General features: G+C 36.5%; 1 protein-coding gene across 1 annotated transcript in view; it reads left to right on the top strand.

Moving 5' to 3' along the window:
• Nucleotides 1–13,526, top strand: part of DNAH5 (dynein axonemal heavy chain 5) — a 122,630-nt gene extending 109,104 nt beyond the window's left edge. The window contains 10 exon segments of the mRNA XM_074146807.1: nucleotides 273–422; nucleotides 2,066–2,311; nucleotides 3,822–4,041; nucleotides 4,705–4,910; nucleotides 5,722–5,925; nucleotides 6,162–6,377; nucleotides 7,794–8,006; nucleotides 9,339–9,491; nucleotides 11,823–12,054; nucleotides 13,375–13,526. Coding sequence (XP_074002908.1) covers nucleotides 273–422; nucleotides 2,066–2,311; nucleotides 3,822–4,041; nucleotides 4,705–4,910; nucleotides 5,722–5,925; nucleotides 6,162–6,377; nucleotides 7,794–8,006; nucleotides 9,339–9,491; nucleotides 11,823–12,054; nucleotides 13,375–13,526 — 1,992 coding nt within the window.
• The last annotated feature ends 2,860 nt before the right edge of the window (nucleotides 13,527–16,386 follow it).

Here is a 16,386-nt window from a genome sequence, read left to right as displayed (position 1 = left end):
GCCATTATACCATTCATGAAAAATACTGAGCAGTAGCTCATTTTTCCAGAATATGAATACTTGATGGTATTGTTGCGTTTTGCAATTAAAATCTGAAAGCTTATCTTCTCTTTTTTACATAACCTTATTATATCTGTGTACTAACATTGTTAAACAAATGCCCATGTGTGGATTACATGTCTCTGACCCTCATTAAAAGTTTGTGACCTAGTGGTAGTTGAAATGTGACTTGTCTGTTAGTGAGAGTTACTCCTTTGTTGGTATAACTGCAGATTTCTAGAGCAGAGAAACAGTGGAAAACCTGGTTTGATAGTGAGAATCCTGAAGAAGAACTGGTTCCTAGTGGCTATGGTCAATCCCTGGACTGCTTCAGACATCTTCTTCTTATCAGATCTTGGTGTCCTGACAGGACCATAGCTCAGGTAAATTTATATAACCAACATAGTCTATTTAAGTGTCATTAGAATAGTATTTACAGTATTGTAGTTCTGTACTTTTTTATTTAATGCTAAACTCCTTTTTGTAATGAACTTCTACATTGTATTTTCTGAAGTTCTTTTCAGCCACATTATGCATTTGTTGCAAGGGGACTGTTAGCAAAATTATTCCAATATATTGAATGAATATTAGCCGGTGATTTTACTATGGAGATAGGATTTCATCTGGAAATGTATGTGCTTATCCATTTCTGCTTTATCAGTTCAGAGGGTATTTTTGACTGTCCTTGCTGATATTACTCACTGGAATAGTAAAAGCGTACTTGTATTAGGCTGAAGTAAAATCTTTTCATGAACTCAGCTTGCTGAGAGAAAACAAAACTTGAAAATGATTTGAGGAACCATTTATTGCGTGGAAGAATTAGGCCCTCTTTAGAAAAATCTATATTAAGGTCTGTTCAAAAATTTCAGTTTAGTCATCTATTCAGAAAGGAGTGAAATATAAAATTAAATTTTATTGAATGGTTAGACCTATTTTTAAGAAAAATCGACTTCTAGGAACCTATTTTTAGTCTTTGTGTTCTTCTCCAGTGCAAAAGAATAAAAATTATGCAATTGCTGACAATTTCAGAGCAATGGTTGGCAATTTACTGAAGTCAGAATGCATCACTAAAAGTGTGGTATTAATTTTATGGATACAAACCTTTAGACATTGCGACTGGATTCAGAGAAAGTCTCAGAAATTAGTGGTGATAACCATAGATGGTTAAATGGTACATCTCTCAGATGTGTGCTATGTGTCTGAAACAGATCATGCAAAAGTAGTTCCTCAGTTCTGTGAATGGGAGCAAGGTACATTTTCATCTTATGATGGTTTTATGAAATAGCTAAATGCTGAATATCTTTTGTCTCTGAGAAGTAACCCAGAGGTATTAAGGAGAAGACTGGTCTAAGACAAAAGCAATGTAGTGGGGAAGAATACAAGAAAGATCATCTCAGACTGTTTCAAAGAGCCTTTTCTTTTTCTTAGTAAAAAGAAGCAATAATGTAATGATTTTCAAAATAAATAAATAAGGAATAACAAAGATGTTCTTCACCTGTTCCTCTGGATCTTCTACTTAGTGACAGTTATTTTCATCATTAATACTATTAATTCATCTCTTGTTTAAACATGAAGGTGGGAAAGACATAACACGTTTGGAGCATATCTTCCATCCTTTCCTTCTTTTTTTCTCTAGTATTTGGAAAGGAAACCTAGATTTTAAGGTTAGGAGTTATATTATCTAATGGAGATACCATCTTTAAATCATTAAAACCATTCTAAAAGTCTAGTAAGGTAATTATTTTTATTATACTGTAATTATAGGTATTATAACAATGCATACAGATATATGTAATAGAATAATTATTTTAAAAGTTTTAACTGTTCTTATAAGGCTGCAAGATATAACAACTTCAAAGACAGTATGATACGCTAACGTAAAAATAAATTTGTTGCATATTTGTATTTCTAATCTAAATTTATAGCAGCTTCTGCTCTTCACTTTACTCATTGGTTGTATTTACAATGCGAAGAAAACAGTATTAAATGATTACATCACAGGTTAAATTTACCCTTTTTAATATAGGCAAGAAAATACATCATTGACACTATGGGGGAGAAATATGCAGAGGGAGTCATCTTGGACTTGGAGAAGACATGGGAAGAGTCAGATCCACGTACTCCTCTCATATGCTTTCTTTCCATGGGCTCTGATCCTACAGACTCAATTATTGCTTTGGGAAAAAGACTGAAGACAGAGACACGTTATGTTTCCATGGGCCAAGGGCAAGAAATCCATGCTCGTAAGCTTCTACAGCAGACAATGGCTCACGTAAGAGACAAAAAATCTTTATTTTGTGTCAGTATTAAACACTTAGAAATGAAAATTTGTCATGAAATGAAGTTGTTTAGTGGGTGTTTAAATCTGATGTGAGAAGCTATATTTATTTGTATAAATAAGTGTCCTAAGCAATAGAACTGTCTTTTCACAGTCATTGAATTGGCAATAACAAGCTTTTTGATACCATCCATGCAGACATCAGTTTTTCCATATAAAGTGGAGTTTTTGTTGTAGGTTGTTGATTGATGAACATAGTTGAATTGATTGGTTGAATTACATGAATATTAAATATTCTTCAGCAAGCATTTCACAACATTTTTTCAATTTTGTATTGTTAGTAATACAAACATATTTTGCTAAATGAAGAAGATTAATTCCAAATATACTACTGCTAATTACATAACCGTGAGAAAAAAACAAGACTGTATTGCAAAATATTTTGCTATTGCTGTAGTCTGGATTTTGAACTGGAGTGGGCAATCTGATAGTACAGGCATTTTGCAAGTGAAACATGGAAGAATTAAAGAAAAAAAATTCCTGCATGAGAAAGAAAAGCTGAGATGCGCCAGTTTAGCATGCTTTGTCCATCAGGTGGTAGTACTGCTATACCTGCTGATGTGAACAGATAAAACTTCTTGCAGTCCTGTGTTTTGGGCTCTTTCCCTGTCTGTATAACCAGTTTTCCTCTGAGTTTTGCTTTGGATTCACATTCGACAACTTCACATTAAGAGGTAATCAGCAGATCAGATGAGAATAAACTCATTGAAAAGATAGGGAAGAAGAGCGCCTTGCAGTTACTTTCCCTCACTATTTCACATGCCCTCTTAATGAAGAGTTATGTGAGGTGTCTGTATGAAGTACGGTAATTCAAATGAGAAAGTTTGGTATCTATTGATTGATAGCAACAGATTAATTAAGTATGTATATTTGGTTATTTTCCAATCCTGTGACCCTTGTGAGGAACAAGGTTTAGCAGCTTGCTCTATGGTGCTACTTCTGAGCTTCCTTGTATAACTTAAGATTTATCACTGTTTAACAGCACTGCAGTCATGTCCAGATATGTTTTAAATGTACTGAAATGGAAAAGGTAGGGACTAGTTGAGAAGACCAGACTGGACAAGTAAGGACCACTTGTTTAGATGGATAAAACCAAACAAGCTAACAACGCCTCCAGAAGGAACAGCCTACAGCTTAGCTCACGAGCTCTTTTGGAGAAAAAAATTCTTTAATTGCTTATGTACCATTACTATGGATTCTGGTCTCTGTACACGAAGTCAAATGATTAAGGCCTTGTTTTTTATTTGGTGAGCCAGTGGTGCAAAGCTGACTATGGAGGATTTCTTCCTTTAACAGCTCTAATAAGCACTTAAACATGCTATATTTTGACATAGCTTACATGCATTGGCTTTGTCCTAACCTACAGCATAAACAAAGAGCAATGTTTAGTGATTTAGGTTTGTAAACAATGTTTATAACTTTATATTCTGTTGTTTTAAACAAGGGAGGTTGGGCACTTCTGCAAAACTGCCACCTTGGACTTGACTTTTTGGATGAATTGATGGACACTGTAATAGAGACAGAGACTGTCCATGAAAGCTTTCGACTGTGGATGACAACTGACATTCACAAACAGTTCCCCATCACTCTTCTTCAAATGTCTATTAAATTTACCAATGAACCGCCACAAGGGCTCAGAGCTGGACTAAAGAGAACTTACAGTGGTGAGTGCTACAGTGGTAATAATTTAAGTTGCGCTCATGTTTGGACTCTCCAGTGTTATCATGTGGTCACATTGTAGCCACTGATAGGAGCTCTAAATTACTATGGGGAACTGATCACAATGATGCCAGGACACATCTTGATCCTTTGTTTGAGCCAAAAGTCGGGAAAGTTAAAAGGAACAGAAGATCTGCTGAAGTTCTGTCACCAGAACTAATTGGACAGCAAAACAGGAAATGTTTTTTCATTTCTCAAATGTTGGCTTTTAATATCTCAGATCAAAGTATGTAAATTTTTAATCTTCTGTGTCCTTTGGCCAAAAAATAACATGTTAATCTTTGTTGACTGTTAAGTGCTCTTTGCTTTGCTTAAAATACAGGTCAAAGAATCTGTGCAGAAAGCAACTTAATGTGAATTCAGCTATTAGTAAATTGTGGTGGTGTTTTTTTTTCTTCCCCCTGAAGTTTATGCTTTTAATTTGAGCAACTTAATAACATGCTATAAACTGTCTCCAGCATAGAACAGTTGGTAGGACAATAATTTACTCATGGCAGAGGCAGAGAGCCAACTGAATATCTCTAGGAGTGATGTTTTAGCACTTTTTTGAAGTAGTTTTGGAAAATACTATGACTATGTTTCTTATAAAGTCCACTTACAATCAATAGGTGTCAGCCAGGATTTACTAGATGTCAGTGACATGGTACAATGGAAACCAATGTTATATGCTGTAGCCTTTCTACACTCCACCATTCAAGAAAGGCGCAAGTTTGGATCTCTGGGTTGGAATATACCCTATGAGTTTAATCAAGCTGATTTCAATGCTACTGTGCAGTTCATTCAAAACCACTTGGATAGCCTGGATGCCAAGAAGGTAATTAATGTTTATGTGGGGAAGGTGGATTAGGGTGATGGATCTTTGTAGTAGTGGAATGTATGTACATGGTTCCCAGTAACTGAAATACAAACATGATTTTAAATAATTCTTTTGTTTCTTTCCACAATCAATCAACATTCCGTGTATATTTTTTCTGCAGAGCAGCAGGCTTAAATTAAACTCTTAATCCTGTGCATGTTAGATCTCTGTTCTAAACTGTGTATTAAAAAAAAAAAAATACCTCCCAGCTGTCTCCCCCAAAAACTTCAGAGACGTAAACCTTAGAATTATAGACCTTCTTTTCAATGCTAATTAAGTCAGATAGTTAAAAATGGACCACTGTATTTAAAATATTCTTTTGTTTAAACCTATTTTGAGTAAAAATATTTGGCTCCTCCAACCTATCTTGGCAGCAAAAATAAATTGGAAGTGGCTTTAAATGACTATGTAAGAATTCTTCTTACATTCCTCACTTTCATATGGTCAGTTGTCATAGAGGTCTGTGGCAGATCAGTTTGTGATCAGCATTTTAAGTGAAGTTGAAAGCATGATTGGAATGTAGCTGTATCCCTCTTGCCCAGATGCTGGAATAGCCTCTTGAATTAGTTGTCAATGAATTCTATTTTGAAAAATCCCTGAAGGTGTTCTGGGAATACAGGTTTATAGGAAAAAAGAGTAGTAAGAAAATAACATTCTTCCAAAAGGGACAGAGATGCAGGAATTGGTATATCAGTTGTTCTTACTGAGGGAGGTGTGAGTAGGTGAGGATTAGCTTTCTAAAAAGTCAGTGCTTTCTGCTTCCTTTTAGGGGATCTCTTGGAGTACTGTTTGTTACATGATAGGTGAGATACAGTATGGCGGCCGTGTGACAGATGACTATGACAAAAGACTCATGAACACCTTTGTAAAGATTTGGTTCAGTGAAAATACATTCAGTCAGGAATTCAGCTTCTACAAAGGATACAGCATACCCAAATGTACTATGCTAGAGCAATACCTTCAGTACATACAGGTTGGTAAATGAAAGCTTTTCAACACTGTGACAGGACAAACAGATCACAGCAAGTTATTTGCCCTAAGACTGTTTGAAGATATGTAGCCTCTTACTTTTTTTTTTTGTTTTGTTTGTGTTTGCTGTTTGGTTTTGGTGTGTGTGTTGCTGTGTGTTTGGGGTTTTTATTATTTTTTCTTTTTAATAATTAACTTAAAAATCCATGTCCAGTTGTACCTTTATATTTTACTATGTAGAGTCTTCCTGCTTACGACACACCAGAGGTGTTTGGTTTGCACCCTAATGCGGATATCACTTACCAAAGTAAACTTTCCAAAGATGTATTGGACATCATCCTCAGCATTCAGCCTAAAGATAGCTCTGGTGGAGGAGGTGAAACCCGAGAGGCAGTTGTAGCCAGACTGGCTGATGATATGCTGGAAAAACTTCCTGCTGATTATGTACCATTTGAAGTGAGTTAATGAAATTCTGTCAAAAACATTTGCTCCATCTTGTTTTGTGTGGATAAAAAAAAAAAGTAATTATATTAATTTTCTTAAAAGCATGTCTGAATTAATTCATACAGGCAATACTTCAAAAACATATTTTAAAGAAGTCTGACCAGACTCTTAACTTTTATAATGAAGTCACTAAATGTGCACTAAAGTGCTTTTGTAAGAGCTTTTTCAAAATATCAAACTACTTAATGCTTAAGTTGTCTTTTGTACTACGGGGAGGTAGGATCATCAACTTAACTAAGGTTGTTGACGCTATAGAGAACTGAGGTTGTGTTGCACGTGTATGCATGTTTCTAAAAGTATTACAGCTTTAACATATGTGTTTGGGATTCAGCTTACATCCTGAAGATATTTTTAGGTTGCTTTCTTCAGTGAAGTGAATGCTGAAAAGCTTGTCAAGTGGTGGATTTTACTGATTGAAGCCTAGTATTAATATCTCAGGATCCATATTAACACATAATAGCCTATGTAATTATATTCTTAATGGACACCTGCTGCCTTGCAGCTATTTCTTTTCTGAAATAGCAACTTTCCATCTGTTTGTTGAAGATGGAATGAGTCTCAAGGTGAGAGGAGTTCCTGACAGTAAACATTTGCCGATGACTAGATACATGGACACTCCAATTGACTGCATGCTGTGTCCCCATCCTGGAGACCACAGTTTAATTGGGTCTTTGGACAATTTGTTTCTGAGTCTTTCCATAATTCTTAGTTATCCTTTGGAGCCCCAGAATTTTAGGATACTGACATTACAGCTCTTCCCAGGTGAGGCTGGTCATGAACTTCAAATGAATGAAAGAAAAATTCTTGTAAAATAATGAAGGTTCCTGTATTTCCGATATCAGGGGTTGCTGAACTTTTGTGTTTCATTGTATTTGCAAAAGCTTAAAAGCAAGTAAAATTAGTTATGTCAGTAATAAAGCATTTACAACACTTTTGTTATGAAATAGATGTGAATCACCCCAATGTGTCATCAAAAAGAAGTTCACATCCATGTTTATACTTTAACAGATTTCCAAAGTAGCCACCTGCTCATCTAAGCAGTAAGAAGTTTTATTAATTAGATAATTTGCCTGCCATCTCTTCCTTGAGGAGAGTGACGTCTCTTATCCTTAGTCTGCTGCCATTTTGCTTACTCTTTAATGGAGGTTAGCATGAGGACACGATACAAGGCTAGGTGGCTTATGAATGCCAAATTTCAGGATGCTGAGCTATGAGAAGGAGCAAGGAAATTTGTACAATCTAACACCCTCTTCTCTATTTTTACACAGAAATAAGTTTCCCTTATGTGTGGTATTACTTATGAGTATAGATTCTCTTCAGGTACTCACGTCATATATATCTGAAGAATCTTTGGTGTTTTACCTACAGGTAAAAGAGAAGCTAAAGAACATGGGACCTTTTCAGCCTATGAACATATTTTTGCGACAGGAGATTGAACAAATGCAGAGAATTATTTCCTTAGTGAGAAGCACTCTGACTGACCTAAAACTTGCCATTGATGGGACAATTGTTATGAGTGAAAATCTAAGGGATGCTTTAGACTGCATGTATGATGGAAGAATTCCTGCTAGCTGGAAAAAAGTAGGTGTACATCACTTGTTTTGTAAGGAAAAAACCCACTATTTCTCTCAAGCTAGATTAAACTACTAGTCATACAGTGAACACTTTTTCAAACACAAGTGTTAACGGGGACTGTGCAACTGCTAGAGTAGATTTTGCGCTAAAATAAAAAATAGAAATGAACGCGGGAGATACAGGTATTTGCCATTTTAACAGCCTGTTGTATTTTGTCAGGATAAAAGGCTAGAGAGAAGAGAATAATTTAAAACATGATGATGAATTAAAAAAAAACAGCACCCACAGTACTGGACTACACTGTTGTTATTCTTTGAGATTAAGATTTGTAGTCATAGAATCACAGAATAGTAGAGGCTGGAAAGGGGCCTCTGGAGATTGTCTAGTTTAACCCCACTTCTGAGAGCAGGGTCAATTAGAGCAGGTTTCCCAGGACCCTCCAGAATCAAGAGTCCACAGCCTCTCTAGGCCACCTGTTCCAGTGTGTGATCACTCTCACAGTAAAATACAACCAACCACCAACTGACCAACCAAAACCACTCTTAAGTTTAAATGGAATTTCCCACATTTCATCTTGTGCCCATTGCCTCTTCTCCTACTAGCAATGAGGATCTGGCTCCATCTTCTTCCAATCTCCGCACATGAGGTATAAACATTCATAATATCTCCTCTGAGCCTTCTCTTCTCCAGGCTAAACAATCCCAGCTCTCTCAGCTTCTTCCTGTAGAAATTGTTTCAGGAACAGCTAGAGCTTTTAATGGCAACTGATGGAAAGAAAAATGGGGAGGTTTTTTTGTATTTGCTTATTTTGTTTGTATTGAAAAAGTGTTTTCATGGTATAAAACCTAGATCAAAGCAGATGTTTCACAAAACAAGTATGATACAACTATTCAGAGAGAAAAATCATCATAAATCTTCACAGTCCAAGCTCAATTTTCCTTAGCTGTTTTCAGAAAAAGCAGAATAGTTTTGGAAGAAATCCTGTTATCTTGATGCATTCACATTGAAAGACATGTGGACAATATTTCTTTCTAGTTTACATAGCTATCTAATTTTGCAAAAACGTCATGAAATGGACAATTACAACAGGGACTATTAAGCATGTCTAAATGGAATGGTAGGCATGAATTTGAAAAGAGCAAGAATTTGCCTCAGGTTTCAGTGGGATGCAACGTTTATCTATCAGCTTTAAAGTTAAGATATGAAAAATGAGCTTTAAATATGCTTTGCTAATACTGTGTTATTTACTACCTTATGAGGAATTACCTTGACGTGAATATGGTGTTTTAAAACTATTGAATAAAATTAAAAAATTAACACACTGTTTACTACTTTTAGGTATCTTGGGCTTCAAGTACACTTGGTTTCTGGTTTACTGAGCTTCTAGAAAGAAACCACCAGTTTTACAATTGGATTTTTGAAAGCCGACCAAACTGCTTCTGGATGACAGGGTTTTTTAATCCTCAAGGATTTTTAACTGCAGTGAGGCAGGTAAATTGTGCTTGAAGTCTCACTCTGATTATTCTTTGACGTACTTTAAAAAAAAATTAAAAATTGTGTGATGAAGGTTGAATTGTACATGTGGCTCCATCATGTCAGCAGGGAAGATATGTGACTGCATAACTGCCTAACATTTCCTGAGTGAAGTTTTCTTCTGAACATGCTTCTTCAGTATATCAACCACTAATGTGTTAAAATATATTTCCTTTTTTGACTGAGCCCGTTATGTAGGGGCTACGTTACGACACTATTAAGGTAGATTGGAGAGGTAACAACTCATGTTACAATTGAGATATCCCTGAGAAGAGGTGTTAAGCCCTTGAATTTATTTTCCTTTTTTTTCTCCCTTTTTGTCTGTGTTCAGTACTTACCTGGCTGGAGACTTGCCAGAACAGCTATTCAGAATTAGCCTTAAATTCTGCAGTTCAGTAGCTGATTCAGTCTCTTTTTATGAAGTGGGAAAGAGTTTCCTTTATTAATGCATACTAAGTATAAAGTATTTATTAATGTATTTTTCTCTGTTGACTTGCCGATTGTGTGGGTTGCTCAGCATGCTAGTTGCATTTGACAAGTGAGCTACTTTTTACTTTAAAAGGAGGCAATAAATACCTATGTTGTTTGACATAAGGGGACACATTGGAAACAATAATTGTTGGGAATCTGTGAAATTGGTAAAGAATGCCCAGGTGGGAATCCAATGGGACCTCAGAAAAAAAGCTAATGTTTGGAGGAGTGAATGAAGGTTTTCAGAGACGGAAAATCTGCCCTCTTGCTTTGAGGTCTGGGTAATGTAATCTTTGGCTGTCAAACTGAAGTTCAAATTGGTGACCAGCTTCTATTAAAATTGCAGGCACACAGCCTTGGAATTATAATTATATAACAAGATATTTCTTTTGAGTAAACAGTCCCAAACTGTCCTAATTTTCTTTTGGACCAAGGCCTGTGGAAAAGGTTTAGTAGAGGGGTCTGAAACAGCTGGAATATACAGAACTTTTCTGGTTCCTGTCCTGTCCTGAGAATAGGCTTAATTTTCACAGGGAGCTATGATGGGACACAGACGGGTTGGCTGACCCAAAGTAGCCAAACTGGTATTCGGTTGTGCAGTACCATGTGATGCCATGCCCAGTATATAACAGGGAGTTGGCTGAGCAGGGGGCAGAAGTTGTCTCTTGGGAGCAGGCTGGGCTTTGCATTCCGATTGGAGAGCTGTGGTTCATTAATCGTGTTTTGTACATTCCTCTCCCAGTGTTATTGTTGTTTTTCTCTTTCCTTCACCATTCTGTTAAACTTCCTTTATCTCAAACGACAAGTTTTGCCTTTTTCTCCCAATTGTCCCGTGATCCCTCTGCTGGTGGGGGAGCGAGTGAGAAGACTGTGTGGTTCTTTGTTGCCAGGTGGGATGAAACCATGACAGTGCTCTAAAAAGAGAATTTGGATACATAACAACCCAGTGTCCCAAGTGAAAACCAAAGTGACTTTCTGGGCTTTGCTATGTGGTGGAACAAACAGAAATGAGAGACAAAGAGCCTGAATGATCATTGAACTATAACCCTTCTGCTCTTTTAAAGCAGCTAATTAACTGCAGTATGGGACAAACATTAATTCCAATTACTTCAGTCCAAGATATTGGAAAACATTTACAAGACAGGGATAAAACTTAGGTCTGGCATAATTTAATGGTATGGCATAGTAAGGGATTGGGGGAGATAAAGGGGTGTTGTCCAGTGCACTAACTGACTAAATTAGAAGTATATATTGAACCTTAAACATGTCTATCTCCAAGTGTTCTCTGCATTTTTTTGCAGTCTCTTTATGTAGCTTTGGAGCTGGGTGAGTTCTTACTCATTATTAAGAATACAGTTAATGAAGAGTATAGGTACAGGAAAAGGAAGGTAACCCTAGAAAATATGCAGCAAATTATGCATTTTGGTTCTGTTATTGGAACTGTTTTGCTCATCACATGCAGTTAATGTTTTCTCATCTCATGAAGGCTGTGAAATTTTCATATTTGCAAGAGACAGTTATCATTGGCATTCACTGTTTGTGTTACTTGGTATGGTCTTAAGATACAATATACAGTAGAAACATTGAAAATTAAATGTAGTGGATAAAGTACTGAAAGCTTTCTTCTAGTACCATGACATCACTAGCTCAGAGAGAAGGCAAACTGCTGTAAACATGGATATTATATAAAGTTAACTTTTTTGGTATTGAAGAGTATAAATTGTGACCATACAAATACTTTTCTAATAAATGCTTGGAAAAAATGGCTCTGTGCACATGTGAAAATGTGACCTCCATACTTTTGTCTGTTTGGGGCAGGAAATAACAAGGGCTAACAAAGGATGGGCTCTTGACAGTGTAGTGCTGTGCAATGAGGTCACTAAATGGATGAAGGATGATATCACAAGCCCTGCTTTGGAAGGTGTCTATGTGTATGGGCTGTATTTGGAAGGAGCCGGATGGGACAGAAGAAACATGAGACTGACTGAATCTAAGCCCAAGGTGCTCTTCGAGATGATGCCGGTTATAAGGATATACGCAGAGAATAACAGTAAGTAACTGTATTGTAAAGGATGTTATTTTGAGAGAATACAATGTAAATTTTTATTCAACTGCATGGAAATCTTTTGGGCTTTTCATGAGGCTGTCACTATTCGTTGTGTACATACTGAGTCTTTTCCAACGGGGGAAACTTCCAAGTGTTCCATATAAAATGAGCCTTCGGCCTTCCTTGACAATAGGTACTTTTTTTTTGTTTAATATTTGGATAGGTCTCTACCTTCTTGTCTTAGTGGTGTTAATAGCTTTCTAAACCCATTACACATGAGCTGATCTCTTCCTGCTCTGATGAACATGCTTGCATTCAGTCTTCCATTGACAATATGTGTCCTAGATCGAGATCAACGTTTATATACATAAACTCTGTAATGTCTGTAGCCTCTGTAACCCAGGTAACCTTTCCCATGTACCAAAAACTAATGTAATTTATATAAATATAAAACTTATATAAGTATGTATACACAACATATATATAAAAAAGCATGTATAATGTTAAGTTAGTTATAGATAATGTTATATATGTAACATGTATATTTATAAAAATGCATTTTTTTTTCTGGACAAGGCTATGTTTGAGCTAACAGAAGCAAGAAAGAGCTGGAGTGAGGTGGTGGAAGATGTTTTGTCTTTGAGACAGAAAAGGACTGTGATAATGAAATATAGGAAATGCTGTTGAATAGGGATGTAAAATAGGATCAGACTATCCACTGTCAAGTGTAAAATTGAAAATTTCTGTTACAAAGCATTCCACCTTCAAAAGCATAGCCTGCTTACATGATATTTTGCCCAGATTTTGTGTAGTTGGTCTTTCATAAGAGCCACGATCACTGTGAAAGCAGCCAAGATGCTAAATAGTGAACACTGAAGTATTAAGTATGTCTAGACTACTGTCCTAATTCTACATTGAAAAGTTGACAATTTATATTCTGAAATACTAAAAGCATTTCAAAATACATTGTTCAAAATAGGACATTTTTTTATTTTGACACATTAATATATTTTTGAGAAGTAATATTCAATATTGAACTAATAAATATGCTAGAGTGTCCATTTACATTTCTTGCTACATCCAGTTCCTAGGTGCTGATGTTAAATAAGCCTACAGGAATTTCAAGCCGTATGTGGCCTTCAGCTGTCAATAACACAGTAGCTAACAGTGTGAGAATCAAGTAAGAGTTTTCTTTGGTGGTGATGGAGAGCTCTGTGCTATTGAACTTCGATTCTGTTTTACATTTGCCTTATGTGCAGTCCCCTAGAGCCCTGTTTTTTCAACCTAGTTTCATTGGTTTTTATGTCTCTTTTGTCTTCTCAGCTTCAAAAGATCCACGTCTGTATTCATGTCCAGTCTACAAAAAGACCATTCGAACAGATATGAATTACATTGCTGCTGTGGATCTTAAAACCCTTCAGCCTCCGGAGCACTGGGTACTGCGTGGGGTAGCACTTCTGTGTGATGTCAAGTAATGTTAAAAAATGGTTTCTAAGAGTTCTTTTCTGTTTTTAAATTAAACATCAATATGTAGTTAGCTATACAATGGATCACCTCTAAAATGATATTTTCTAAGTCATAAACTCCGTTATGATATTTTTAGAAAATTGTTCTCAATATACATCAGCAATAGGCTTGTAAATGCTATATCTTAGAGTGATGTTAAATTTGGTAAATAGATTGAAGTATTGCCTTTGGTGTCCTGACAAACCTTGACAAATATTTAGTGTTCCAATCTCTCTATTGTGTGCTTAATTTTATCTTGAATAAAGATTAATAGACTTGAATGTTGTTACTTTTCAGTGGTAAATATGCTTGTACTGGAGCTTGCCTTCAAGTAGCTAAATGCAAAGCTTTTTTTTTGTGTGTGTGTGTGTGTGTAAGTGTGTATCTATGGAAAGCTAAGCCCAATTGCTTATTCACATTAGTTAATATCCCTCAAGATGATGTTCCAAGACTTATCTCCTAGCTGATAGTTTCTAGTTTGCTTGCTGCCTAAATAAGGAAGGTGAGACTGGAAAAATATCACACCAGTTTCACCAATTGGAGGTCAATTTCATTGTGTTGCATAGGAAAACAAGCATTTGACAGCTGCCAGAATTCCTTACTATCTGGTTCATGACTCATAAATATGTAATGGATAGGAAGAAAATAGTTCCATAAGAATGCTTGGATATTTTTTCGTGTGCTAGTACACTAGATTTGAGTCAATCTTCATCAAGGTAATTGGTTTTATGACATCAATTTTAGGTTTGTTTCTGCTCTAATTCTGCAGTGTTGTGATGTTATATATTATTTTCTCCTGCCCCCCCTTCTCCTTTTTTACTTCTGTCCTGCAGCCATTTTGGTGTCTCAGCTGGATAAAAAACTTTTCACGTCGGAATCCATCTTGAGAGAAATGTTATCAGCTCCATTTAGTTGAACACTATTGGCTTCACACGTCAAGCACACTTATTTAACCACCAAAAAGCCAGTGTATTTTTGTTGCTGAGTCCAATAGATAATCTTAGTGGTCCACTAGTCATTCACAATAACAGGTGCTCCAGCAGAGGAAGCAGAAAGAACCAGTATTTCCGGTGCATCTGTCATACGTAAATGCTGCAATGGAGAAGCTTTTTTCAATTTCATGTCAAATCAATACATGGAATTTGAAGGGTGAATTCATTAGTTTATTACATAGACATGCTCAATGTATCTCTTGCCTAAAGCTAATATTTAAAAGAAATAAAAAAAGTTATTGGAAAACAGCATAATTGTCTTTGTATTTCAGTGGAGACTTCAGCATTGATTTTTACAGTCAAACCAGCTATGAAACTTAGGTGGAACGTTGATTGTGCTTGACACCCTAGTTGTAGAGGTCTTTCCATGGTCTTTCCACCTTCGAATTATTCTTTTTTTTTTTTTTTTTTTTTTTTAAACAACTCGTAGTGAAACAAATGAAAGGTATGAAAATCTCCTTCAGGAAATATTTTTAATTTAGACATGGCAATAAATAAAATATAAGATGGGAGGGTTGAATTGTTCTTTACTGGGCCTTGGAGCACCATACTCAGACTTCCAGGAGATCCTCCAGATGCTTGTTGAAGTTCTAAGTTGCTGTGGATTTTCACCAAGACCTTCCTCTCTGAATGAGATGCACATACTTCGTCCTTGTCCAAGGCATTCACACTGAGAATTTTCCAGCCACGTACACTTCAAATGCCACCTTTCAAACAGTGGATTTATTGTACCATTATTGCTTTAGACAGAGTGGAGATGTCAAATCCCATGGTAATTCTCAGTGAGTGAATAGTGCACTTTTTCCAGTGTGATTTTCTATGAGGATGATGGGGAAAAGGGTAGTTTCCCAAATAAATATGCACTGGTGATCCTAGTTATGCCAAAGACTGTTAGATCAGTGAAGCAGCTGGTGTTGGTAGTCACTATTATTTCTGTTGTGTTAGTCCTGTTTCTTAAGAGGTTTGGCATTGGTTCTTCAGGTGTCTGCAAAACCACCAGCAGGAATGGAATGATGAGTCACGTAAAAGTTAAATGAAAAGCTCTTTTGAAATGCAATATCATGTCAGGGACCAGAGTCCATAACCCTGCTCTCAGAGGGGTTTTCACTGCCTGGGCTGGGGGGAAAACTGATGTAGCTGGAATTGGACCTGCCTCGCTACTGACTTGCCTGGCAATCGCCGATCTGTGGCAGACTCTGGTTACACTCATCAGATCGGGCTCTGCTTTGCTGACTCAACTTCCTGGCATGACCTCAGATCTGCCTTGTTATTACAGCCTTATCTGGCAGTCACTGATCTGTTAGTTGACCCTGGTTGCTGTCATGGGCCTGCTCTGCTTTTCTGTTCAGGTGCTGTGGGACTGTGCCCTTGTCAGAGAGAGCCTGGCCCTGCCCTCCCTGCTGCGACTCTTGGCTTCCACTCTCCTTTCCAAGCAGCCTGCCCTTGCTGCTCCCTGACATATGGCTTCAAACAGGTGAAAAAATGAACCGCTTCTTGTTCATAGCAGAAATGGGTAATAAAATGTTTCTATGGAAAGGAATATCAATAAAATAACCAGCCCTGACGTTTTATAGAACTGGATGTACTTTCTCTGTGTTTGGCTCTGCTATTGGTACTGAATGGATTACTCAAGAAAAACCATTCAGACATCAGTTGTACTATTATTAAGTATGTAGCGTTATAAATTTGAGGGTCTGGAAAAACGCAGAATTACAGAAGGTATTTCCTTCTTTTTTTCTGATATTTGGCATGATAAATACATGTATATTGGAGAATATTTAAAAACAAATGTTATACAAATTTCTCTTAGAAATTAATGGTAAAATAACTTTCTGAA

The sequence above is a fragment of the Numenius arquata genome, chromosome 4, assembly GCF_964106895.1.
Source record: "Numenius arquata chromosome 4, bNumArq3.hap1.1, whole genome shotgun sequence".
Classification (NCBI taxonomy): Eukaryota; Metazoa; Chordata; class Aves; order Charadriiformes; family Scolopacidae; genus Numenius; species Numenius arquata.
This window is presented reverse-complemented; position numbering and strand designations above follow the sequence as displayed.